Source organism: Babylonia areolata, chromosome 2 (assembly GCF_041734735.1).
Source record: "Babylonia areolata isolate BAREFJ2019XMU chromosome 2, ASM4173473v1, whole genome shotgun sequence".
NCBI classification, from domain to species: domain Eukaryota; kingdom Metazoa; phylum Mollusca; class Gastropoda; order Neogastropoda; family Buccinidae; genus Babylonia; species Babylonia areolata.
Window position 1 is genome coordinate 40,787,303 of NC_134877.1, and position 27,405 is coordinate 40,814,707.

At 42.5% G+C, this 27,405-nt stretch overlaps 1 protein-coding gene across 1 annotated transcript; it reads left to right on the plus strand.

Annotated features, from left to right (window-relative positions):
• LOC143279448 (uncharacterized) lies at positions 1–27,405 on the plus strand. Its single transcript, XM_076583491.1, has 9 exons — positions 1–163; positions 4,932–5,033; positions 10,081–10,176; positions 12,004–12,086; positions 13,502–13,566; positions 16,240–16,370; positions 20,789–20,925; positions 24,640–24,814; positions 26,579–27,405. Exons 1-9 carry the CDS (start codon positions 43–45, stop codon positions 26,803–26,805), a joined length of 1,137 nt encoding a protein of 378 aa, XP_076439606.1. The 5' UTR covers positions 1–42; the 3' UTR covers positions 26,806–27,405.

Consider the following 27,405-nt stretch of genomic DNA (forward strand, 5'->3'; position numbering starts at 1 on the left):
GTAAACCTACCAGTCTACAGAGAGGAGCCAGACAGGAGAACCATGGCGCATGTCAGTCGCTTTTCCTTTTGGGAACCCAGCCAAGGCATCTATGGTCACAGGATGGGTGCTGCAGGACACGCGAAAACTGAACTGATGAAGGACCGCATTTTGCAAGCTTTGGGTGAGTGCTGTTCAGTCTGCCCATGTGCTGTTGCATCGGCGTCTGACGTATACAACTTTTTTCTTTGTGTGTGCAACTCAGCCGTGTGACTGGTGGGTTTAGACTCTAAATAATTTTGTAATAAAGAAAACATGTTTTTATATAATAACATAAAAACTAATACATGGTGAAATGACACCCATCCATAACACAAATGTAGCCAGTTTGGCAACAATCGTCGTTCGGCCAGCTTAGCAGACGACTTGCGACGCGCCGAAGGTTAATGGGGCAGTCGGTAAATCGGTCACAAGTCGAGGAACCGTATGATTTTTTTTCCCCAGCAATTTGTTAAATTATAAACACTATCTTATAGATGAGATTATAGTTTTTATGTTACTGCCGGGGCTTCAGAAAGATCATACTTCTCAACTGCAATGATATCACTTGGCCAGAAAGCCTATAACTCAGTCTTTTAAATTAATATTTATGTGAATGAATTTTGGCGCTATCTTCGAAATCCACTCAGTTGAAACATACAAAATACTTTCGTTTTCTATAAATCAATATAGTTACCGTGGAATTTAGATTGTGCATTAAAATGTAAATGATTAATCTTTCTTCTCGTGTATCGCTTTCCGTGTACACCTAAGTTATAGGCATGCGATGGTACGAAATGTCTGACAGCATTTCGGCCCCACAAAACTCTCTTCTTCTTCGTCAATGCCGATTTGAACAAAATATGTTTTTACAATACCTAGACACTTTTATTGCGTGTTTCGCAGATGTTTACATTTCTGTTATTAATCTGATTCATATCATACATGTATAACTGGGTTGTAGTTGGTTTGAACGAAGTATTTCATTGCCGATCACTAGTGTCAAAACGGGGTCAGCCCGATACTCCCCGTGTCGATACTCCCTCTCACAAATATCCCAAAACAGTCAAATACAGATGTATGTATATATTTGTGACTGATAATGCTTTCTGCTTGATGAAAGATGTGTTGTGGAATGATTAATGTGTTCATCATGTTCTCTTCATACCAGCCGTCCGCCTTCAGTTGAGAAGCGACATGTGTGTTGGGCCCGCTGTTGTGTGGGCTCGCTGCCTTGTAGTCCGGGCCCATCGCACACGGGGTGTCGAAGCATCAAGTTTCACGCGACAAGCAGCAAAAACGTGCAGCGCCCCGTGTGCGAGGTATTCAGGCAGCAAGAGTCGCGCAGCCACGCAGCAAGATCGCCGTTGCCACGCGTCAAATTCCTCGATAGAACTTGACCTATTTCCCCGCAACAAAAGCGACGGACGTGCGTGGAGCAACCAATCACGAGATCCGCTCGTTTCACGTGACACAAAATGGCTGACATCGTTTGGACTCGATTCATTCGTTTGACGTTGCTCAATTAATCATGAAAACAAAGTGTTTTGGAAGTAAACGATTAGACTGTTTGGATGAAAAGATTGTCATTACATCTGAATGCATGTCTGTTTAAGAGTGATTTCTGTGAGTGCCCCAAAAATTTTGACTTACTACTCAGAACAGAAACTCACATGGTAACGTTTGTAATTCCTGCCTCAGAATATTCTGAGAACGAAAGTATCTTTGACTGAAATTGTGAGGATAACTGGATTTCCAAATATCCTTTAGAGCTGTACACACTTCTATTTTAACTTCATTTTAACTTCCCAACCTATCATACTTATTTGTCTTATTTCAGCTTCAGCTGAAATAAACATTTCCCAGCAGTTTGTTCTTACAGAGTTTGCCAAATGACTTGTAATTATGTATATCAGTGTTTTAATAACACTGTTTGCTAACTTACACACCATTGTATAATATCAGTGTGTTTTGATGTTTTCAATTGTAACTTGTGTTACTTCCTATTGGAGAACTGTTGGTTCAACACAAATACATGCTTACATAATTGATTTATCCTTCATGGTCTGATTGCAGTTGTAATTTCTTATCTTTCTTTTCAGACCATTTTGTTTGGAACTGTAAAATGTTGGAATCCGATTGTATCTGCAGTTATAACAGGCACAGTTTATTTTATGAAGCTGTGCAACTGATATGGAGAAGAAAAGAACTGTCACAATTGCATGTACAGGATTCTCACACATCAACACTAAAGGGTCAGTGAAAACTGGATGGCAAAGAAGCAAAATAGTGATAAAATTAAAACAGGTCCACAATTTAGTAGTAAACGAATAAAATGAAATAATGAATAAATTCCACTGCATGTTTATAAATGAAATATTGATGACTTACACATGAAGTGAATAAAATGAAATCAGTGAATACATATAAATGAATATGTAAGTATGAATTATGATAAATTTATCCAGTTTATCTAATTGCATGGATGAATGGACAAGCAAAATGGCATGCTAAACAACACAGATTTTATTTCATTACATTGTTTGAGACAGTTAACAGATGAGAGATCATTTGATTGATGTAACAATTAATATAGTGACTGGTGAGTGACTGAATGATTGATCAAATGATCAATATCATGCATGGAAAAGTGACAGAATAACTGGATAGGGTGTGCAATGAATAAATTCAAGGAAACGTGGTGATGTGTTTGAAAAAACGTCAAAAGAAAATAAAGAAACAGTATAAAACAACAAAAGCATGTTATATCTAAATGTTGTCCTATTTCAAATGTAAAAAAACAAAAAAAAAAAACATCATAAAAAAAAAAAAACAACGAAGTTTTTTGTTTTCTTCCTCGGAAAAAGTGGGGGGTATTTTCATGGCAACAGTCAACCATAATTTCGTCTTCAGTATCAGCAATAAATTATCGTCAGGGCGACACTGACAGCACGTGACTTTCCCAATATGGAGCGTGATGCGTGATGCCTGGGGAGATTTGTGGTGGGTGTGCGAGTGACACGCCTGTGCGAGTGACATGCCTCGCTACAAGTTCAGTCAGGCGTCGGCGCGACAATGTAGCGAGGCATCAAAAAATGATGCGCGGCTGTCACTGACCCCTCTCTGTCAGTTTATCTCTTTCTGTGTCTATCTCATTTTCTCTCTTCCCTCTGTCAGTCTCTCTTTCTCTCTCATTCTCTCTTCCCTCTGTCAGTCTCTCTTTCTCTCTCATTCTCTCTTCCCTCTGTCAGTCTCTCTTTCTCTCTCATTCTCTCTTCCCTCTGTCAGTCTCTCTTTCTCTCTCTTTCTCTCTTCCCTCTGTCAGTCTCTCTTTCTCTCTCTGTGCTCGCACACACACACTTATACACATACATATACGTTGTGTGCATCCCGCTGACACACAGTAAATACATTATTCGGTGAACACACACACACACACGCACACACACACACAAACACTCACGCACGGACACACACACACACACAAACACACTCACACAGACACACACACACATTCACACTGTTTCGCCGCGATATGAGATTCATTATTGATGATGGTTTTAAAATTAATCAGTGTAATTCGTCACAATTTACAAAGAAAACCAAGAAGGACTTTATGGAATAAGTTCTAACTGGAAAGAAAAATACCACTGAAAACAAACAGATCAGTAACAGAACGCCTGTAACGCTGAGGTACATTTTAGCTGGTAATTCTTGATAGCAAAAGACTGAGTGATATAATATGAAACTCTACAAACCTAATCTTAGTCAAATAGGGCACTTCTTTGATAACAACATACCATTTTTGTTGATCACACACTTTCTCGACAAGTGTCTTTTTTAATCATACCCTGGTATATTCATACCGTAATTCGTTTTTGGCAGACACGTGTATTTGGATGGCAAAATGATAAAACTTTCGGGAAATCATGAATCCCCCCTTCCGCCTGGGTAAGGGGTGTGAGTGGGGGGAGGGGGGGGGTTTATGGTCACTTGAAGGTCTACCACCAATGACCATTGCTGACCACCAGTGACCATTGCTGACCACCAGACCACCACTGGCCACTGACCAAGACTGACCTGGGAGAACATAATGATGGTGATGATGGAGTCTCCCGTCGGACCAACGGATGAGTAGGCAGGCAGGCTTACCTGTCGGTGTGTGTCCTCATATGGGAGAAGAGGCCGATTCTAGATGCGCAGCACTTCCCACAGGTGTTGCAAGGGAAGACGTCTCCAGAAGTTGAGCCCTGCTTCCTTCGCTCACGCTTCTCCTTAATGGCCAGCGTTTTCCTTGTTTTCAAACGTCTTTATGCCACTACAGCACAGCATCCTCCAGCGAGAGCGGTCAAGGGCATCGGTTTCCCAGGAAGTGATGTCTATGTCACAGGCTTTGAGGTTCAAGGTGTCCTTGAAGCGCTTGCAGGGTCTTCCAAGTTCGCGGTGGCCTTCCTTCATCTGGCCATACAAGAGCATCTTCAGGATCCTGCCGTTTGTCATGCGGACAATGTGTCCTGTCCAGCAAAGGCTTTCGATGCTGGGCAGGCCGCTCCTCTCTAGGACCTGGAGGTTCGTTCCGACATTAGCCTGGTTGCCTGACCAGCACAGGTGACTTTTTTTCTTTCTTTTTAGTGAGGAGGAGTTGGGAAGGGCAGTCCCTTCCCCACTCTCTCACCTACCGACGCTCACAGTCCCACAGGTGCATATTGCAGAGTTAGATTATGTATTACGAAAACAACTGTTCCTAACCGATAGCTATTATTTTTGTCTCGAATTAAGTACTTTTCCCTTTCAAACAACGATGTTTCGGATAAGACGACCACCGCCCCCCTTTTATACAAATACTTATACAGTTCAATCATGTTTATATATATCGAAAGCAAAGCATCATGCTGTATCTCTCCACATCACAGATTCCATCCCTGTCAGTACAAAGGAAGACGCAGTGTTCACCATGGCGGACTATGGAGCAGCTGATGGCTACGCTACCATGCCGTTGATGAAAGAGATCATTGGTGAGTGGGTTGCTTGGTGGGCTGAATGCTTGATCTTGCTAACTTAACAAGAGTGCACATGTTTACACAGCGAGAGAGGGGACGGAAACACACACACACACACACACACACACACAAGACAAAATGGCGGAGCGTACTGGCAGATGAATTTCAACTGCAGTAAAAGTTTTCTCAGTGACTGAAAAATGCGAACCAGAAGTTTCAGCAATGCTACGACACCAAAGACGACTCGTGGCGCAAAACGGCATACTGGGGCATCTGTGGATGATGCCTTCAGTCCAGCAACATTGCCTACCGAGATCGACCGGCGAGACAAGCAACAGCTGACAGTGATACCTTCGCCGGCCACAGTGCAGTCTCCATCGACATCTGCGGTGTGCGGGAATGCAGATGCCCTTACGTAATTGCGAGAGGTGATTCTGGCACTGTGTGGACGAATTTCACTGCTTGAGGGAGCGATAGAGGAGCAAAAGAAGACAACTTTACATCAGACTGGCTGGTGTTCCCATGGAAACCAGAGGGGCACAAACCGACTCCTGCACTTCAACAGCACCAACATACGCAGAAGCAGTGAGGTCGGGTCCCTCTGCCACACCAGGGCAGCTGTCCACACCGAGAGCCTGCACTCCACCAAAAGCTAGGCAGAATGCTAACGCAATGGGCCCAAATCGAGAGGAAAAAGTTGCCAAGCCCAAGAATGACGTCAATTTATCTATCACGCAATACGCGAGAAATGACGTAAAACCCAAACAAAAGAAACTTCTAACTAAAAAAAGAAATCAAATGAAAACAAACAAGAACTTCCGAAAACCCTTATTCTTCACGATTCAGTCATGAATGGCGTAGAAAGAAATCGGCTTGGGCACTCATATTGGTTCCATGCATCAAAGAAACGAACCCCCACAGTGAGTGCTGCGCAACAATGCCTACAAGATCAGTTTCAGTTTCAGTAGCTCAAGGAGGCGTCACTGCGTTCGGACAAATCCATATACGCTACACCACATCTGCCAAGCAGATGCCTGACCAGGCAGCAGCGTAACCCAACGCGCTTAGTCAGGCTTTGAGAAAAAATAAATAAATAAGGGATGATCAAATAATAGATAAATACATTAAAAAAAAACCTACCACTGCTAATAATATGTATAAGGCGCAAAAACTTGATGAAGTCAACTATAAGCGTACATAAATAAATAAATAAATATAATATAAAAAAAGTAGTAATAATAATAATAACAATAAATAAAAAAGACAACAATGATAAATAAGCAAATGTAAAACATGGAGACACACATTCACACATACACCCACATATGCATAACAGATGCGCACCAAACATACATAAGAAAGAAATAAAGAATACTACATTAGAAATTAAAAATTAAAAAAAAGATAAATAAGTAGTTGCGACTTTTTTTCTTTCTTTTTTTCCCCGTTGTTTTCGGGGGGTTTTGTTTGTTGTTTTTTTTATTCGTTTTTTGTTTTTTATGTATTAATTCATTTATTCTTTTCTTTTCTTTTCTTTTTCTTCTCCGTTCTCCTTTGGAAATTAACAAACAGTGAGGCCAGGAGATGAAATGATTTAACAAATAGTAAAGAGTAAAGAGTGGTAACTCTCTCCATTCACAAAAAAAAAGAAAGAAAAAGAAAAAAAGTTTGTAACTGGCTTTTAAGAACCCAGCTGTCATAGTTATAAACAAAGGAGAACACTACAGCAAAGAGTGGTAACTCTGTGTGGCTTATTCAGAATTAAAGAGGCTATGCCAGTCTTGAATAAAAGCTTATTTGTGTTGGCACATTTCTTCTGTCTTTGCTGCTGTGTGCACATGCCAGAAGATCGGTATGAGGACAGGCCCGGCGCTTCCTTTTTGAGGAAGTATCTGGGTTTGTTCCAATGTACCTTTTACCTGTGTGCTAGCTGAATCGGTAGCGTAAGCAGCACTGACTTGAAGTTGTGTACCTTATGAATGCCTACAAGAACTTGGCTCTGGTGAAAAACAACCCGAAGCAGTGGTCATTCATTGTGGCATTAACGACCTGAAAACAGCTGACCCTGAAAAATCATGTAAAATCTCTAGTGCACGTCTTAAAAGACACGGCGAAAAAACACCCAACAACGAAAGTCGTCGTAAGTAAAATTACGGTCGTGAAAGATGAACGCACAGAAATGAAACGTCAGCTGTTCAACGCCATGCTAACTTCCGAGTTTTATGACGAGAAAAACATTTCTTTTGTAGATAACACCAACATAAAACTTCATCATCTGCGGGACAATTTGCACCTCACGAGGAAGGGGACCAGTCTACTGGCAGGGAACGTGGGGCGTGTTGTCAGGGACCTGCTGTGGGAGACTCCCAGGAGACCTGCCCGATCAGCCCATCGCTATCAGCACCATGCCTACCCCGCCTTCCCCCAGCCCACATGCTACAACCCATTCAGCAACCTGATAGACTGGTCTTCGTATTGATCACTGGCAAAACTTTTACTTGTGTTCAGATTTGATTTATTCCCACGTGAACACCAGGACGCTCTGCTGTGAACTGTTCTACTATTTAATCTCCGTTTTCAACACTATAATCATTCATACATACTCGTTTAGTTTATTGATTCATAACCTACCAGTTCTTTTTAATTATCTATTATTAGTATTATTATTTAGTTTAATATATTTTTTTTTGTGTTCCGTTAAATTAGTTAACTTTCTGAAACTGTGATCAACTAGAGACAATCACTGAACTTTCTCGAGCAATGACGGTCGACAACCTAAATGTGTTTCAGTGGAACTGTCGATCTGTTGGTACAAACTGTGATCACTTAGTGCAACACCTGGCGAATCAGTGGAACTGTCGATCTGTTGGTACAAACTGTGATCACTTAGTGCAACACCTGGCGAATCATAACTATCATTTGCTAGCACTTCAATCTCTAAATGTTAAGAGAGATAAACTTCCTAAATTTAGTCACTACTACTTTCCACCATTACATCAAAAGGTGGATACCAATGAGAAAATCAGCACAGCGATATACATTCGAGAAGGGGTCAAGTACACTCCATGCCCTAGCCCCGTTCCACCAGATATACCAAATATTCTTTCTTTTTTTTCTTTTTTTTTAATCTTGAAAATTTTTTTTTTCTCACTTATTATTTTACTTCCTTGTTAATATGTCCCTAACACTAACAGTCTCTTCCACCCCATTCCCCCACTCCTGCCCTCTCACCCCCTGCCCACCTTCCCTCTCCCTTCACTTTCAGAACCCTTTCTTTCCCTCATACATTCACACTGACAGTTCTACTCACCCTGCTTTGTGTCCTTTCCTGTGACTTCTCATCACTTTCCTTTCCTGAACTTTACTCTCTCTCCCTCTCTGTCTGTACCTTTCTGTCTGTCACTCACTCATTTCATTTGCCTGAAGAAGAGCTTGTGGCTCGATACGTCGCCTCTTTTATCCCAAGTAAGTCGACTTTTACCAAGATTTTTTTAGTCTACCTCCCACTATACCAAATATTCATTCTTGTGCTGTAAAAGTCCAGTTTAATTCTTCACTCTTAACTGTCATATCTGTATACCTACCTCAGGGTCCAAATGACTTAATACAGAGTGGATTCGAACCTCACGGACAGACCAGGACAAAAAAGTTCTCATCACGGGAGACTTCAATGCACACTCGCCATTTTGGGAGACAGGCTGCCAGTCGATCACTAGCAATCGTTTTACTGAAAACATTGTAGATGCTTCTCGATACCTACTTAACGATGGCAGAATAACACGTGTCCCAGACAATCCAAGTCATAGAGCAACTGCCATAGATCTTACTTTAATCTCACCAGATCTGGCACCAATATGTGACTGGCACACACTGAATGACACTCTTAATAGTGATCATTTGCCTATTATCTCAAGACTTGAATCAAAAATATCTCAGTCGATAGATCCAACCGAGGATAAAATTCCAAAATTTAATTACAGACTTGCGAACTGGGATAAATTCAGAAGTTTACTTTCATCGTTTCAAATTGACGACATAAACGATACAGATGTCAACAGTTTATATTCGATATTTACAAATGCAGTCATCACCGCTGCAAATGACTCTATTCCAAAGTTCAAATCGGTTAAAGATCGACGGGCGCAATAGCCGAGTGGTTAAAGCGTTGGACTGTCAATCTGAGGGTCCCGGGTTCGAATCACGGTGACGGCGCCTGGTGGGTAAAGGGTGGAGATTTTTACGATCTCCAGGTCAACATATGTGCAGACCTGCTGGTGCCTGAACCCCCTTCGTGTGTATATGCAAGCAGAAGATCAAATACGCACGTTAAAGATCCTGTAATCCATGTCAGCGTTCAGTGGGTTATGGAAACAAGAACATACCCAGCATGCACACCCCCGAAAACGGAGTATGGCTGCCTACATGGCGGGGTAAAAACGGTCATACACGTAAAAGCCCACTCGTGTGCATACGAGTGAACGCAGAAGAAGAAGAAGGTTAAAGATCATAAGCACTCTGGTAATATCTGGTGGAATTAGGCTTGTGAAGCAGCAATGAAAGAAAAGAAGTCAAAATTCAAAATATACTTAAAAGTACCCCCCCCCACCCCCCAATCATTTAGAGATGAAAAAAGCTATAAAAAAAATAAATAAAGCAAATAGTGTTAACGCACAAGCAAAAAGGCAGTTATCCACTACTTTACTTTATTCCTTTCCGTCTAAAAACACTTATAGTGAATAGACGTTAAACTGTAGAAAACACACACACACACACACACACACACACACACACGAGAGTGAGAGAGAGATACAGAGAAAGAGACAGTGCGTGTGTGTGATTGAGAATGCGAACTTTTGATTATATATAGGTCACAGGCATCATTATTGAAACTGTAAAGAGAGAGAGAGAGAAACGGGGGGAGGGGGGGGGGGCAGACAGACTGTGATTGAGAGAGGCAGAATGGGGGTACTCTACATGAATCAGACTAGTACCCTTTTATACGATCAGAAGTTGAAACACAACACTTACATAGCCACCCCACTTTTTATCTTTTTATCTGCAGGACTGGTGCGGAAGAAACACGGTGAAATCCCCATCCAGGTTGTGTATGAAGACCAGGCCTCCAGTGACTTCAACTCTCTCTTCAGATGGGTTCATGGTCGGTTCGGTGTTCTTTCTTTTTCTCTTTCTTCTTTTTTATTTTTATTTTATTTTATTTTATTTATTTTTAATGATTTGATTTTTTAGGGGTGCGAGGGAGAGACTTTTGTGTAAAAACAGAATGAATCAATATAAATTATGATTACCGTTGTTCGTCTCTCTCTCTCTCTCTCTCTCTGTGTGTGTGATATATCTGAACAAAATTATATTCTCTGAGAATAAACTGTCAGCAAAAAACAACAACAACCTAAATCTGTCTTGCATATAGATAAAAAATATATATATATATATATATATATATATATATTTTCTGCACATTTCATTTAAGTTTTTGAGAATTACTTTACCATTAAATTTCTGTAAACTTTTAAAGGCTGTTAGCACTTTTATTTATCAATTTCAGTTAAAATATAACCAGTTTTGCTTCAAATGTAAAATAAATAATTGTATTGATGCATAGCCTACATCTACCAGGAGCCGGAAATAATATTTCTGTTTTGTTATGTCCTGTAATGGGACATTGCTCAGAATATACTGCTGGAAATTAGATCCATGTATAGAAAGACTGTTCGTATCTTAAACTCAGTGTCACGGCTGTGCAGTTTACAATTGTTTGGAAGGTGGTGTCATAAAAATGAATGACGTCAGTGTCTCTGCTGCACGGACGTTGACTTTCCTTTCTATTCGGACAACAAACAAAATGGATGTTCTGCCACAAAGTAGTATACAACACCAACTATCATAAGAGGAATGGGGATACACCTCCATTCTGAATCAATTGGTTTTCTGGGTTGTCGTGAAGAGTGTGTCAGGCATGTCCATGTATGACAGTTTTTCAAAATCGTTTTGTCCCTGTCTTCTGGTTAACATCCATTACATGTTTTATGATGCTCTCCGTCTCGCTGTCTTTGTCCCTGTCTTCTGGTTAACATCCATTACATGTTTTATGATGCTGTCTGTCTCGCTGTCTTTGTCCCTGTCTTCTGGTTAACATCCATTACATGTTTTATGATGCTGTCCGTCTCGCTCTCTTTGTCCCTGTCTTCTGGTTAACATCCATTACATGTTTTATGATGCTGTCTGTCTCGCTGTCTTTGTCCCTGTCTTCTGGTTAACATCCATTACATGTTTTATGATGCTGTCTGTCTCGCTCTGTTTGTCCCTGTCTTCTGGTTAACATCCATTACATGTTTTATGATGCTGTCTGTCTCGCTCTGTTTGTCCCTGTCTTCTGGTTAACATCCATTACATGTTTTATGATGCTGTCCGTCTCGCTGTCTTTGTCCCTGTCTTCTGGTTAACATCCATTACATGTTTTATGATGCTGTCCGTCTCGCTGTCTTTGTCCCTGTCTTCTGGTTAACATCCATTACATGTTTTATGATGCTGTCTGTCTCGCTCTGTTTGTCCCTGTCTTCTGGTTAACATCCATTACATGTTTTATGATGCTGTCTGTCTCGCTCTATTTGTCCCTGTCTTCTGGTTAACATCCATTACATGTTTTATGATGCTGTCTGTCTCGCTGTCTTTGTCCCTGTCTTCTGGTTAACATCCATTACATGTTTTATGATGCTGTCTGTCTCGCTCTCTCCCCCTCTTTCTGTAACATCCATTATACGCTTTACTTTATTGCTTTCTCTCTTTCTCCTTCTCTCTGTGTCTGTCTGTCTGTCTGTCTCTCTCTTTACTTTATTGCTTTCTCTCTTTCTCCCTCTCTCTGTGTCTGTCTGTCTGTCTGTCTCTCTCTTTACTTTATTGCTTTCTCTCTTTCTCCCTCTCTCTGTGTCTGTCTGTCTGTCTGTCTCTCTGTCTCTCTCTCTCTCAGGACTGATGCCGAACCCTTATTGCTACCTCAACGAGTTCAAGCGAGTGTTTCCAATGGCCTCTGGTACCAGCTTCTTTGAACAGGTATATTTTCCTTTTTGTTTTGACATTAACGAGAATGATAATGACCATGATGATGATGATGCTCATACTAGTATACAGTTGTTGGTAATGCTGCTTATAGCAAGGTTAGCGCTTAGTTCATGTCACGGTTGGGAATGCACAAAACCAAATAAGGTTGTTTTACAGTATTCCTAACACACTGAATGCACAAGATAAAATCGACGATGTCAAAAACTGCACCCCCCCCCACACACACACGGACTTTTCGATGTTTCTACTTACAAGCTAACTTGACAGTGTTATTAGTATGATGTACATAGGGTCCACTGCAACCATGATTATTATTTCTTCCCCACGTTTTATATCAGTTTGTCATTATAATAATAATAATAATAACGGTACTTATATAGCGCTGAATCTTGTGCATAGACAAATCTAAGCACTTTCGCACCAGTCATTCTCACGCACGCATAACTCTAAAACTGGAGAAACTGAAGACAAGGAAGAGGCAGGGAAGGGAGGCTATTTTGGGAAGAGGTGGGTTTTAAGGCCAGACTTGAAAGAGCTGAGTGTGGAGACTTGACGAAGCGAAAGAGGAAGTTCATTCCAATTGCAAGGTCCAGAGACAGAGAAAGAACGGCGGCCAACAGTCGAGAGGGCCCTTCAACGTGTCTTGCAGTACAGCAATTCTAGGAATGTTACAAACCTCTTGCTCACTCAGCTTTTTCGAAGAACTCCCCTTGAGTTTGTATGCACCTCATCACTCCGCTCAAACGAAGTTATGACGTCAGCCCACGTGACCTGGGGTATGTCCATAATGAGACCCCCGAAGAAGCATCTTCTGCACACTGGAACATTTCCCTCTTCACCTGCTGCTTCTCCTCAGGGAACAAAAACCAGTTACAAGGGGCTGTCTCTTGTTCCACTTCTTGGACAGCGTAAACACCATGCTTCATACACCTTTGGGAGGCAGACAGTGGCGTACCACTCAGAGTTTACTGTCCTTTTTTCTTTGAGGGGTCCGGTCGCGACATGGCCTGATTTTCCAAAGAAACATGCAACCATTAAATTTTGTTTGGAATGACTCTCGGAAGGGTGGAATTTTGTAGGTGCACTTTCATCTGGAAAGACCGAAACAACTGATTGTTGTTTTGTTTCTGGATCGTACTGGTATACCCCTGTTTCCTTTCCTGTAATGATGTCTCAAACACGATCTGATCATCCGTCAATTTCAGCCCCAGGGGGGCCGTCACCCCGTACTGACATCTTGCCTTCCTGAACACACATGGTTTTACGTAGCAGTCTGAAAGTTTTCTTTTTTCCTTATTATGACCTTGCGGTATATAATGACGTAATAATGACTATCATGACGTCAGTAGTTCCTCCCTATTCCATCACTTATTGAAGGGCCCTCGTATTTGTATGTGCTTTTCCAGATTCTTCCTGACAACACCGCTCATTTCATCATTTCCATATCGTCAGCTCATTATCTATCCAAGCCGTAAGTGTGTGTGTGTGTGTGTGTGTGTGTGTGTGTATCACTGTGTGTGTGTGTGTGTGTGTGTGAGAGAGAGAGAGAGAGAGAGAGAGAGAGAGAGAGTTTTTTGACTCACTTGTGTAAACAAAGTGAGTCTATGTTTTAACCCGGTGTTCGGTTGTCTGTGTGTGTGTGTGCGTGTCTGTGTGTCTGTGTGTCCGTGGTAAACTTTAACATTGACATTTTCTCTGCAACTACTTTGTCAGTTGACACCAAATTTGGCATAAAAATAGGAAAAATCCAGTTCTTTCCAGTCATCTTGTTTAAAACAATATTGCGCTTCTGGGATTGGCACAAAAAAATAAAGAATGAAGCCTAATTATATGCAAACTGCATTTACTGTTATATTTATATTTTTTGTATTCTCTAAACTTGGCACTTTGATCTGATATTCTGACCCAACAGCTAGAGCAGTCATTATTATCATTTTTTGTTCAAACAGGAACTTCTTTTGCTAAGCATGGAATTTTTATTTATTTGGAAACGTTTTGGTGCGGATAGTAAAAAGGGGAAATTACTCTGTAATGCTAGTGGAGTTAATTTGCTTTAAACTGATCTTTCTCATCTTAAACATTACATTTTGAAATAAGAGAGGCAAGGCCTTCAAGACTCACTTGTGATGCACTTTTTAAAAAAAATCCAAGCTTTTTATGTATTGAGTATAATTTCAAAATGTAATGTTTAAGATGAGAAAGATCAGTTTAAAGCAAACTAAGTTCCCCAGCAGAGTAATTTCCCTTGTTCTGCTATCTACACAAAAACGTTTGCAAAAATAAAACTTCCATGCTTAGCAAAAGAAGTTCCTGTTTAAACAAAAAATGATAATAATGACAGATCCTTTGTTGGGTCGAATATCAGATCAAAGTGCCAAGTTTAGAGAATACAAAAAATATAAATATAACAGTAAATGCATTATACTCAATACATAAAAACTTGGATTTTTTTTAAAAAAGTGTATCACAAGTGAGTCTTGAAGGCCTTGCCTTTCTTGTTAATAAGTAATTTAAGAGCAGCATGTAGCGTTTATTTATCTTAATTATCAAGCGAAGCAAATACATGATTCATTCCTTGACTTTATGGCTCAGTGGCTCACTTATTCCAAGGCAATAAAATGTCAAATGTGTCAAAGTCTCTTCTCTCACTTACTAGCACTTGTAATCATGTGCGATGTTTAATACTCTTGTGCTATTGAAAGATGATTTATTCTTTGTATCCTTGACTCACTTGTGTAAACAACGTGAGTATATGTAATAATCCGGTGTTCGGTTGTGTGTGAGAGAGAGAGAGTGCGCGCGCGCGCGCGTGTGTGTGCCCTTGGTTAACGTTAACATTGTCTACCAATGCCAAATTTGGTTTGAAAATAGTGGGGGAAAAACCTTCACAGCCATACCAATAAAAGGTCGTATATCTTCCGGATTAAGCTGTATTTCCTGATCGTGAACCGTTTATTTCGTTGAGGATCCGGATTCAGAAAACGGTTGGTTGAAAATGGCACGACCTCATTTTTTTCTTGTTCGCAATTAAAAGAAAAGAAATATAAGTTCTGGACAGAACACGTACAGTGACACTAACTACATCACGGACGTGTTTACTGCATATGAATATTTTTAAGTGGATACTGAATTAACGAGAATGAACAGAAAAGAAAAAAGTTGAACGGACTGTGTCGCAGTTTCCGAGTGTAACGTCTGTCGAACACGGATCTTTGCAGGTTTGGAGAAAACGGGTACATGTTGTGTGCTTGAGTTGATGGCAATGTCTCCTTTACGTGGACTTTAAATTATTTCATAAATGCGCGAGATATACAAAAATAACATAATTTAAACGGCGTTATCACCTCGAATACAGTAATCGATTTATCACGCTAAAGAAAGTGTTTAAATTTCAATTTTTGAACGTCATTGGTAAATTCGAAGTATTAATAGCGCTGTAAGTGTTCTTACCCTTGACCAAAACGGGCTGGGTTCGAATCTGCTTTTGTGCCTGCCTTTTTTTTTTTTTTTTTTTTTTTAATCCTAAGCTTTATGATAAATGAAAACACACTCTCACAATTAAAAAAAAAACATTGAAAAAAATTTTTTTTTAATAATATGTTCTTTTTTTCTTTTCTTTTTTTTTCTTTTTTTTTTTTTTTAGTGTGTATCACAAGCCAGTCTTGAAGGCCTTACTTCACTTGTTAAGTACTATTATACGTCATTTGGAATGTGTGGAGTGAACGCATGAAACGTATATATGATGCTTTTACTTTGATGTCTTCATCATATTTTTGATATTTGCTTTTCATAGCGTGTCTCCGAATTCAGTATTTGTATAACTGTATTGTTCTTGGTATGATTTCTCAATTGATATATTAAAGTTTTATTATCTGTATGATTTGTGTATGTATTGGTTTTGCATAAAAAAAACAAACACCACGACATAAAACGACATTCATACACACAGAAAAAAGACGGAAAAGCTGTGCTTATCCATAAGTAAGCAAAGGTAATTTCAATTTCACTCATACCGAACACCACCCCCCTCCCCAATCACCCATTGCTCTCTTTGCCCCTCTTTCTGCCCGTCTTTCTTTAAGTCAGCTAAAGACCTACAGGGCTCTTCTTCATCTCTGACATTCACCCCGGTACTTTTTTTCAGAGCGACAAAGTTCCAGAACTCCCTAGAGCGTTACCCGGACGCCACAGAGGAAGAACGTCAGCTGGTGGAAGCCCAGGCTGCTGAGGACTGGGAGACCTTTCTCTTACACCGTGCCAGAGAACTCAAGTCAGGTCTGTGGTGCATGGTTCGGATGGCAATGGCTGTCACGCTGTCAGCCACTGCTCCCCCTATCACTTTTATTAAAAATTCTTATACGGTTATCTCTGAGTGCTGTGATATGACCGCGTTTTGAAAAGATTGCCAATGTGACCAAACAAATCCACCTGCGCTTGAGATCTTGAGGTCTGGGAAGTCACAATGTTTAGGGGAGGTGTAATGGGAAGGAGAGTATGGTGTGGAGTGAGCTTAGTGGTTGTCATTAGGAAACTAAATGGCTATTAGGGACCCTCCCAAGGCCGACCCTCCCAAGGCCGACTTTCTTTTAGCCCTGTTGGCCCAGAGATTTGGGATGTAACATGGGCGCGCAAAACTCTCTCCACTATCATCAAATTCATGCCCATACAGTCACAACAGCAATTGCCTCTTCCGCTATTCTCGTGGCCATATTCATACATACAGTAAACACCACCTTGGTTCTTATAAAAAATATTTTTAAAATAGCGGGAGTATAGATATCCGTTGCAGTATTCAGACAATTTATAAAGTCAGACGCAACTCCCATTTTGGTGTCATATACTGTACCATGTCAAACTGATGCAAACTAGGCCTATCTGTTTGCTCTGCTTGACCGAATTTCGTGCGGCTAACAGTGAAAAGATGCCCCTTCTTGCCCAGTCCGCTCTTAGCCAATCAAACGCCTCTAAAAGCTACAAGCACTGAATCATTCCTTTGGCCAAGGCTCTCGACGCCATCTTGTCAGGTTTATGCTCTGTTTCGTCTTACACTTTTTTTTTTTTTTTTTTTTTTTGCTATTAAGCGTGTTCATTTGGCCTGTTTTTCCTGCATGCAGCTTGATTTTATTGTATTCTTACCTTTGTATACTCGATTCAACTCTGCCCCCTCTACCTCTCAGACGATCCTGTCTTTCCTTCATCTGTTGGGGGTCGGATTTTTCGCTGGGTGCCTAAGTGCGGTTACCATGCCTCGTACGTCATCCCACGACAGCAGGAATCATGATGCTGGGATTGAGACTCGGCAAGACTCACGGGGGTGGGGGGGGGGGGGGGGACTCTACTTTGCCCACCCCAGGCCAAGCCACCTCAGTCTCCCCATGGGAGGGGATTTGGGGCGCGTGGCCACCTGCTTTGCAGGTCTTCCCGCTATCCGGCCAGCCTCCCCTGCGCATGTCAGGTGGTTCCGGGCAGTCAGCCCACCGGTCTTCTTGCAGGACTGACACCCAAGTTGGACCTGACCTCCCTCCGACTTGGCTAGGTTTTTCCCTTCATGGAGGTCAAGACGCCAGTGACCCTTGGGGTTGGGGTCGCAGGATGGCTGGCGCCCACGGGTGGTTTCCCCCATTCTACTTATACTGGGGCACACCTATGGTGCACGCTGTTTTGCCAGGACCCCTTGTCCTCTCTCCCCCGGATCCAACCCAGCACATCTCACAGGGTGACACACACGGCCTCGACAAGTGGGATAGACTTCTTGTCGGTCGGGTCGAGCTCCTCGGCCAGTATTGCCACTCAGTCCACAAATTGGGCCTCTGTCACCCCACAGGTGATCTCCACGGTCACAACGGCCTCCTTGTCAGGACCGACAGCTGCCGAGTCACCCCACTCGGCCCGGGAGAGCCTGCAGTTTCCACCCACCCAGCCCTCAGTCCTACAGGGAGTTGAGTGGGTGTTTGTCCCCTCTCAGCACTCACGGGTCCGTCTTGCATCCAGGGATGCCCTCACTGAGAAGGTGTGGCACCCACCATCCCTAGCATGGTTGGATGTATGGGTGTGTGCCCAGCTCGGTGGAGCAGGAAAGCATCTTAGAGACAGAGATATAGCACCTACTCCTCACAGGGGCGATATCTCAACTCTCGGACTCGGGCCTCGGTTTTTAAGGCCGGTCGTTCGTGATTCCAGTAGTCTCGGGAGGGTGGAGACTAGTCTTGAAATTGTGCCCCCTCAACAAATTCCCCTCCAAAATCAAATTCAAGATGGACACACAGGCACAGATTCGAGAGACTATTCAACAGGGCGATTGGGCTACATCTGCCGATTTGAAAGATGCTTATTTTCATATCCTCATTCATCCGGCGTCCCGTCGGTACCTGAGGTTCATGTGGAGGGACAAGGTGTTCTAGGTCTCAGCCATCCCGTTTGGTCTGTCCCTTGCCCCTTTCCTGTTTACCATTTCCCGCTGGGTTTCCCAAGTCATTCTTAAAACTTACACTCATTCTCAAAGGGATATCAGCTGTCTTAATCCCAGAGCACACGAAGTGCAGGCCATAGCTACTTCGGCTGCTTCCCAGCACTCAGTGCCACTGCAGCATGTCTTGGAGGCAGCCTTCTGGCGGTTTGAGAATTCCTTCATCAACTTCTACCTCAGGGATTTCCGTATGATCAGGGCTGATGGTTCCAAGGGGATTTCCTTTGTCGCGGCTAACACTGCCGTCTTGGTTACAAGGGCTCCCCATACGAACCAGTAGGCGTTGCCCTCCTCCATTTGCTTTAAATTCTGCATCAGTTTGACATGGTACAGTATATGACACCACAAGGTGGAGTTTGTATAATACACATGTTTGGTGATACATATACTTACCATGTCAAACTCGAATGCCCGCCCGTCCATCCTCGCGTCTCTGCCGTGATTCTCATGGGGCATTTTCTCGATGGCCATGGAATGATTCAGCGCTTGTAGCTTTTAGAGACGTTTGATTGGCTGAGAGCGGACCGGGCAAGACGGGTCGTCTTTTCACTGTTAGCTGCGCGAAATTTGGCCAAGCAGAGCAAACCAATAGGCCTAGTTTGCATCAGTTTGACAGGGTAAGTATATGTATCACCAAACATGGAGTATAATACAAACTCCTTTCGATGTTTGCACTTTTGAGCTGAGTAAGCGCACAGCTGCTGTGGCAGTACATTTAACAGACTTTGTCTTCCTCTTCTTGGTGCATATCTGTTATGCATGTGTGGGTGTATGTGTGAATGTGTGTCTTCATGTTTTACATTTATTTGCTTATTTATCATCATTGTTGTCTTATTTATTTATTTATTATTATTATTATTTTATTATTATTTTCATTACCACTACCTTTTTTATATCATAATTATTATTTATCTATTTATTTACTTATTTATTTATGTAAGCTTATCTCTATATATATATATTTTTTTTTTCTCAAGGCCTGACTAAGCGCGTTGGGTTACGCTGCTGGTCAGGCATCTGCTTGGCAGATGTGGTGTAGCGTATATGGATTCGTCCGAACGCAGTGACGCCTCCTTGAGCTACTGAAACTGAAACTTCTTCTTCTTCTTCGTTCGTGGGCTGCAACTACCACGTTCACTCGTATGCACACGAGTGGGCTTTTACGTGTATGACCGTTTTTACCCCGCCTTGTAGGCAGCCATACTCCGCTTTCGGGGGCACACTTTGTCCAAAACTTGAGGATCAAGAAAACAAACTTACCTGCGACGGCTGCTCAGGCTTCAATACTATTACAGATAATGATTAAGTGCTGGTTTAGGTTTACATGTTTGTTGAAAAGTCAGCCTCTGCATATCAACGATCGTGCGAAATTAACCCTTATCTAATTAGGTCAAGAAGGCATCAAGAAACTTGCAGTTCAACAGCAACGAATAGAAGAGGGTTTTTTTCGATGAAAAAAAGCATCACTTGTAATTTCACTTTCCATTTGACTGGCAAAGCGTTACCTATAATTTCACATTCTGTGTGACTGACTGCTTTCAAGGGAATGTTATAGTCATTATATATTATAATGATAATATATAGCACTCGTATGACGCAAACTCTCCATATAATAGGCTCTAAGTGCCTCGCATGAAACAACACAAAAACAACTATGCATAATAGCACACAGCAGCACAAGAAAACACAGGCCAACAATAGAAGAAAGAAAGAAGAAAACCTATATACTCCAAGATAATACATAGGCCTATACAACAAACTGGAAATATGAACAATCACACCAAAAAGTACATGATTTGTCCTAAACATGCACATACACTCGCGCCCACACACGCACAACACACACACACACACACACACACACACACTCACACACCCACAGACACACACACACACGCACAACCACACATACAACATGAAGACTTCAATAGAGAGGGGGTGGGGGTGGGGGGGGACACGAAGGTGGTGGAAGAGGAGACAAACAAATGACTGTTTAATCATATCCAAAGGCCACTTTCAACAGGCAGAGTTTTAGAATTGTTTCCAAAGAGGACGGAGTTACTTGGTATACTTGCGTTTTGCTGTATTTTTTCAGTTTTAATGGCGAGCGAACAATCAAACCTTTTATACGTTAGAACGAATGTATAAATCATCACGTCACTGATGTTGATCTCGCGTGCATCCCTTGGTGTTGACGTCACCTATGACATAACTATCACCTTTACAGGGGGACTCCTGTGTGTGGCCATGCCTGTAGATGACCCAGAGATGAAGATCAATGGTATGCGCCTGAGCACTCAAGACTTTGAGGAGGGGTTGTTGAGAGTGTGGCGACAAATGAGAGATGAGGGCAAGATCACCCAGGTACTGGATAAGATAAGATAAGATAAGATAAGATAAGATAAGAATAACTTTATTATCTCCAACTGGAGAAATTTGGTCAGGTGCATTATCACAACATAGACAAGTAAACAACATGGGGACCATAACTGTAAAAGTCAACAACAGCATTTTACTAATATTACGAAGATAAAATTGTAAAAAATATCACATACACCGTTTCATACATACATCCACACACTGCAGGTAATAACTAGTATTCTTAATGTAAAAACAGAAAGAATTAAGAAACATTATTTGAATATAATTATAAACATAGCCTACTATACTGCACATTGATTATAATAGACAGATAAGATAAGAATGAAGATAAATTGCGGAAAAAAAAGCAACCAGATAATCAGCACACACACCCCCCCCCCAACCCCCCAACCCCCCCCCCCACACACGCGGATTACTTGATTGAACAAGAGTAATAAACATATGTTCTCAAATAAATGCATTTCACATATTCGCTTTTAAAAACATTGCAATTAATTATTACATCGTAATTATTAAACAGAAATATATTAAGAATATGGACGTTAGCACTGGACATATTCCATTGTACATTCATCCCGCATATTGCACATTATTCCTCCTACATATTGCACATTCATTATAATGACTGGGAAAATAGACGGTGCACTGCATTACTTTGTATTCCACCCCATTGCACCCCATTGCCTTGCACTGGCTTGTATTACGTCTCATTTCCATGTGTCATTCGCCGTTGTCTTGAGTCATGTCAGGTCGTAACGTGTCATGTTACGTTGAACTGCACTGCATTGTAATGCAGTCGATGAAACCGCTGACAGACCCACAGTAACAAGAAAAAGAAGAAGAGGAAGAATGGACATTTATAAAGCGCGTTTTATTTCATGAACACTGCTCAAAGCGCTTCACATTTCGTTTCCATTTCCTCACCTCTCCCCCCACCCACCCCCACCCCACCCCTGCAATGTACCTAACCCCACACATACAGAGAGAGAAAAAAAATGTGCCTGGATTCACTCGTGCCAGTACCTCCTCTGAACAACCATCCACCCACTCACGACGACCAGTACCTCCTCTGAACAACCATCCACCCACTCACGACGACCAGTACCTCCTCTGAACAACCATCCACCCACTCACGACGACCAGTACCTCCTCTGAACAACCATCCACCCACTCACGACGACCAGTACCTCCTCTGAACAACCATCCACCCACTCACGACGACCAGTACCTCCTCTGAACAACCATCCACCCACTCACGACGACCAGTTCCTCCTCTGAACAACCATCCACCCACTCACGACGACCAGTACCTCCTCTGAACAACCATCCACCCACTCACGACGACCAGTACCTCCTCTGAACAACCATCCACCCACTCACGACGACCAGTACCTCCTCTGAACAACCATCCGCCCACTCACGACGACCAGTACCTCCTCTGAACAACCATCCGCCCACTCACGACGACCAGTACCTCCTCTGAACAACCATCCACCCACTCACGACGACCAGTACCTCCTCTGAACAACCATCCACCCACTCACGACGACCAGTACCTCCTCTGAACAACCATCCACCCACTCACGACGACCAGTACCTCCTCTGAACAACCATCCACCCACTCACGACGACCTCTGGAAGACACATCTCTGCAGGAAGCACGAATGCACGAACACTCGCAAGCACGCCACCACACACAAATGGCAACAATAATTATAAAAGATAAGAAAAAGATAATGATAATAACGATGGTTATGATCAACATAATGCCTTGGAATATTTATTTCGTTTTATTGTAGGTTAATGGTTTACACACCAGTGGTGAGCCCCCCATTCCTGATCAGTACGTTGGGTTTATACATTGGCCAGAAATCTTTTCTGGTTGTTGTTTTTTGTTGTTGTTGTTGTTTTGCTGAGGTATAGCATCCATTGATCAGCCTGCATGCCTCCTTGAAACTGAAACTAAAAGAAACCAAGTGACGGATTGTTATTCGCCATCATCCTGATGGTGTCATTGGTAGTCTTATTGCCTTTTTTAGGATATGTAAACATTATTTTGACATTGTCACGTTTGTCATCGATATTCCATGGTTTAATCATTCTGGTGTTGTTAACATAGTGACTGAAGTGATTGCTCACTCCCCATCTCGGTGTTAGATTGGTGCAGTGCTGGATATATACTGCTGAACTCTCGCTAAGGATCAGGCATTGAAAACATTGTGAGGAGGAAGAAAATGTATTTAATTCAAGACAAAATGGTCAAATTATGTTTCCTGTCCACGAATCTATACAATGAGAATTCACCCGTGAACAATTGATGGGGTAGATCCCCCCAAATCAACCATGAACAGGGGATGGGAGGAAAACATCAATCTCGATTAATGGGCATTAGAGTTGAAAAAACACAAAATGAACAGTCAGTAATGAGTGCGACCCCCTTGAACCTTGGAAACAGTCCTGCAATGCCTCCTCGTGCTGCAATGCCTCCTCGTGCTGCAAAGGAAGTTTTGTACCTGCTGCTGGAGAATCCTGTCCCACTCCTCCTGGAGAGCAGTCCCAAGCTCAGGGAATGTACAACGCTGGTTGTCACTGGCATACACGGCTTGTTCACTGACGTCCCAAACATATTCAATGGGATTCTTTGAATTCCTGCGTCCTGAAAGTATTGGTTGACGACACGAGCATGGTGAGAGGGCTGATTTCTCCTCGTCTAGGCACGTCGTCGTCCATTCGCTAAAGATACATAGCTTTGCTGTGACCTCCAGCGTGCATCAGGCAATCACGTTTCCATGTCTGTCGATAAATCTGAGGTCTACTGTTTGTTACATGCCAGTGAGTTAATCCTGGGCCGTCCTCACTTTTTGGCCTGTGGGTGGGTGTCCAGTTCAGAGCTTTGCTTGCGATTCTTGTTGAGGCGGGGGTGGGGGAGTGGTGGGAGGGTGAGGGGGGGGGGGGGGGGCCTCAGAACATATCAGGCAATTCGCAAATCATGGTTGACACGAAAGGCCGACAACCAACACACATGTTTGTTGTTTGGTTTGTTTTCGTTTTGTTTTTCAAAATAGAATCCGGGCTTTCTGGGCCTTCCCAAATACAGTAGACTGAAGAAACTTTCCAGCTACATTCGTGGCTTTGGAGAGGTTGATGGAAGTATTTACAGCAATATTTCGCAACACGCACGGTTTAAGCCCGGAGCATGACATGACATGAGTGTCGACTTATCGGGGGCTGGGAACTTTACTGGGGCACAAGAACTGGGTCGACGTGTGCGAGGAATCCATCCACTCACACGAGGTCGATTTAAGCTTGGAAAACGTAGAGATAAAGAAGACGGCTGGACGGGGCCAAAGAAACGTGGCGACTTACACAATGGGTTGACTTAATTACGTGAGGTCGACTTGAGTGGCGACAACTGTTTTTTTTTTTTTTTTTTTTTTTTTTTTTTTTACAAGAAACATGATTTGACCATTTTTCCTAATTAAAAAAAAAATTGTCGTCACAGTACGCTTAATGTCTGATCGTTAGCGAGTGTTGAGAAGTACACTATCCGTTCACCATCACCACGCTTCAGTCAAATATTACCTGTAGATATATATTTTTTTGTTCACCACCCATGTTCAGAATTCAGTCATTCCTCTGATGCATAGATTGCCGCTCCTGTTGCTAGTTTTCCGTCGTCATTGTTTGCGGTTACAGGAGGAATTTGTGGACACCAACTTTTACCGCAACATACCATATCTGCGTGAGGTCAGAGCCCCGTTTGACGATCCCAACTCCAAGGTGACCAAGGCGGGTCTGAGTCTCTCGCATGCTGAGTTGGTGTTCATTCCCTGCCAGGAACTGTTGAAATGGCAGAAGAAGCTGGATGAAGGTGAGAAGGCAGACTGGACGATTTAACTGGAGACATCTAGACATAGGTCACCTGAGAACCAGCCGCTGTGGAGAAATGGTCAGCCTTAAGGACAGATGAATGGAGGGACGTGGATTCAAGCCCTGTCAGAGGCTGGGTTTTTCTGCCTGTGGCCTCCCCCTAGCCAGAGTTGAATTTGCTATGGGATCTCTTGGGAAGACTGAAACCACACAATCCACTTTTTAAGAAAAGCTCTCGGGAATGTTGCTAAAAAATTCCTTACCAGCGCTTCAAGTGTCTGCCCCAACCAAGCCTGGTTGGCACTGAAATGTATTACGAAAGGAAACCTTGTTACGTATTCCTGAACCTCCATAACTGTACCATCATCATCATCTCACAGTATAATCATCATCATCTTCATCATCAAATGGTGAGCTCAGTTTCAATCGCCCCAGCCCCGATCCACTCCCATGTTCGTGGCGAGTTCCCACCGGAGTCTTTGGTGTCTGGTGAAGGTGGACAAAACCGTATCGAGGTCATATGAAAGATTTGCCACACGGGTTGGATGTGATATCACTTGAAACATTTTGTCAGTATAGTGGATAATACTGCAGACAAGTCACTTGGAATATCGTCATCATTATCATCACCGTCGTCATCACCCAGCTGTTATATTACGTTGTGAGAAATACCAGTAATCATGTGCATCCAACTGGAACAGCCCCGCTGCATGAACTGTGTTTGACTCTATTTTCCCTGTTTGTGATCTGCACATTCATTTCTATTTAAAATCAAACAAACAACAACATAACAGTAATGATAACAATCATCGTTATCATCAAATTTATAATGATATGAACAAGAACAACGAAAATATTAAATATAATGATAATAATAATTTGTATTTGTATTTCTTTTTATCACAACAGATTTCTATGTGTGAAATTCGGGCTGCTCTCCCCAGGGAGAGCGAGTCGCTACAGCGCCACCCCCCTGCCACCCCCACCCCCCCACCCCCCTTTTTTTGTATTTTTTCCTGCGTGCAGTTTTATTTGTTTTTCCTATCGAAGTGGATTTTTCTCCAGAATTTTGCCAGGAACAACCCTTTTGTTGCCGTGGGTTCTTTTACGTGCGCTGAGTGCATGCTGCACACGAGACCTTGGTTTATCGTCTCATCCGAATGACTAGCGTCCAGACCACCACTCAAGGTCTAGTGGAGGGGGAGAAAATATCGGCAGCTGAGCCGTGATTCGAACCAGCGCACTCAGATTCACTCGCTTCCTAGGCGGACGCGTTACCTCTAGGCCATCACTCCACATGATATATGATTATTATCTAATGATAATAATAACAACACTGATGAAGAATCAAAGAAAAACCTAAATAAATGAATGGATGATTATCCCTGTTGGGTACACGTTGAAATTCAGTCTCACCCGTTTTGTCCTGATTACATTTTACATTTTGTTAAAACACATACCATTTAGGACGTCCATTATTGACTTTGCTGAGTAAATGTTTGTTGTTGGGTTTTTTTGGTTGATTTTTTTTAAAGTGTTTATTGATTTAACCCGGTTTTTGTAGCTGCAAAGCCATCCTTTCATTTGATTTCGAAACATCGGAAGTGGCTATACTTCCACTATAAATCATATACACTCGCGTGTCCAAAGCTACCGTTTCTACCAAAGGCCTCTTTTCCTATATCCATCTTGTTGTTACTTCTTTTTGTTAGCTTCCTCCACCTCTCTGTTATTTGGTCTTTCCACTTGTCTTTCTTGTCAACAGAAGGTGTTGACGATCGCGCCACCTGGGCCAAAGATGTCGTCAACAAACACAGATTATGGTCCAGCCATGCCTTCATCCGGGGCCTTTCCAGCACGCGCAGCGCCCCTGTGAAAGAGGCTGTGGTGGACGAGCTGTACGAACGTCTGGAGAATGAGTTCTTAGCTCAGGACCCAAGGGAATCCAAACTTGGACATCTCAATGTTTACATTTTAGTTCGCAAAATCTGAGATGGATCCAGTGTGTGGCTTTGCACACACCCACAAACAGAACCGTGACTGGTTGACGTAGAACTTCACGCCAAGAGACAGAACCGTGACTGGTTGACGTAGAACTTCACGCCAAGAGACGCTTGTCTGGGAACTGTTACACAAGTTGTTTCTGAGGTTCTCTTCAAAGGATTTTTTTTTTTCGCTTTGTATATAATCTGTGTAACATTTCCTGATAACGAAATTTGGAACACACCAGGCGCACTATTTTGATAATGTAATGATGCCGCTCAGTTTGTGGCGAACTTGAGATAATTATATGATATCCTTAATATATTCATATATTTCATGGAGTACCTAATGTGGTGGTTACTTATCTCCCGTTGGGTGTCAGCACACACCACCACCATCCCTGCACCCGTCAGTCCTCTGTCAGCACACACCACCACCATCCCTGCACCCGTCAGTCCTCTGTCAGCACACACCACCACCATCCCTGCACCCGTCAGTCCTCTGTCAGCACACACCACCACCATCCCTGCACCCGTCAGTCCTCTGTCAGCACACACCACCACCATCCCTGCACCCGTCAGTCCTCTGTCAGCACACACCACCACCATC

Excerpts from the sequence above, each read along its gene's own strand:
- LOC143279448 (XM_076583491.1), top strand. The coding sequence starts at position 43 with ATGGCGCATGTCAGTCGCTTTTCCTTTTGGGAACCCAGCCAAGGCATC. Across the intron at positions 164-4,931 it reads CCGCATTTTGCAAGCTTTGG|ATTCCATCCCTGTCAGTACA; the intron begins GTGAGTGCTGTT and ends TCCACATCACAG. Across the intron at positions 5,034-10,080 it reads GTTGATGAAAGAGATCATTG|GACTGGTGCGGAAGAAACAC; the intron begins GTGAGTGGGTTG and ends TTTTATCTGCAG.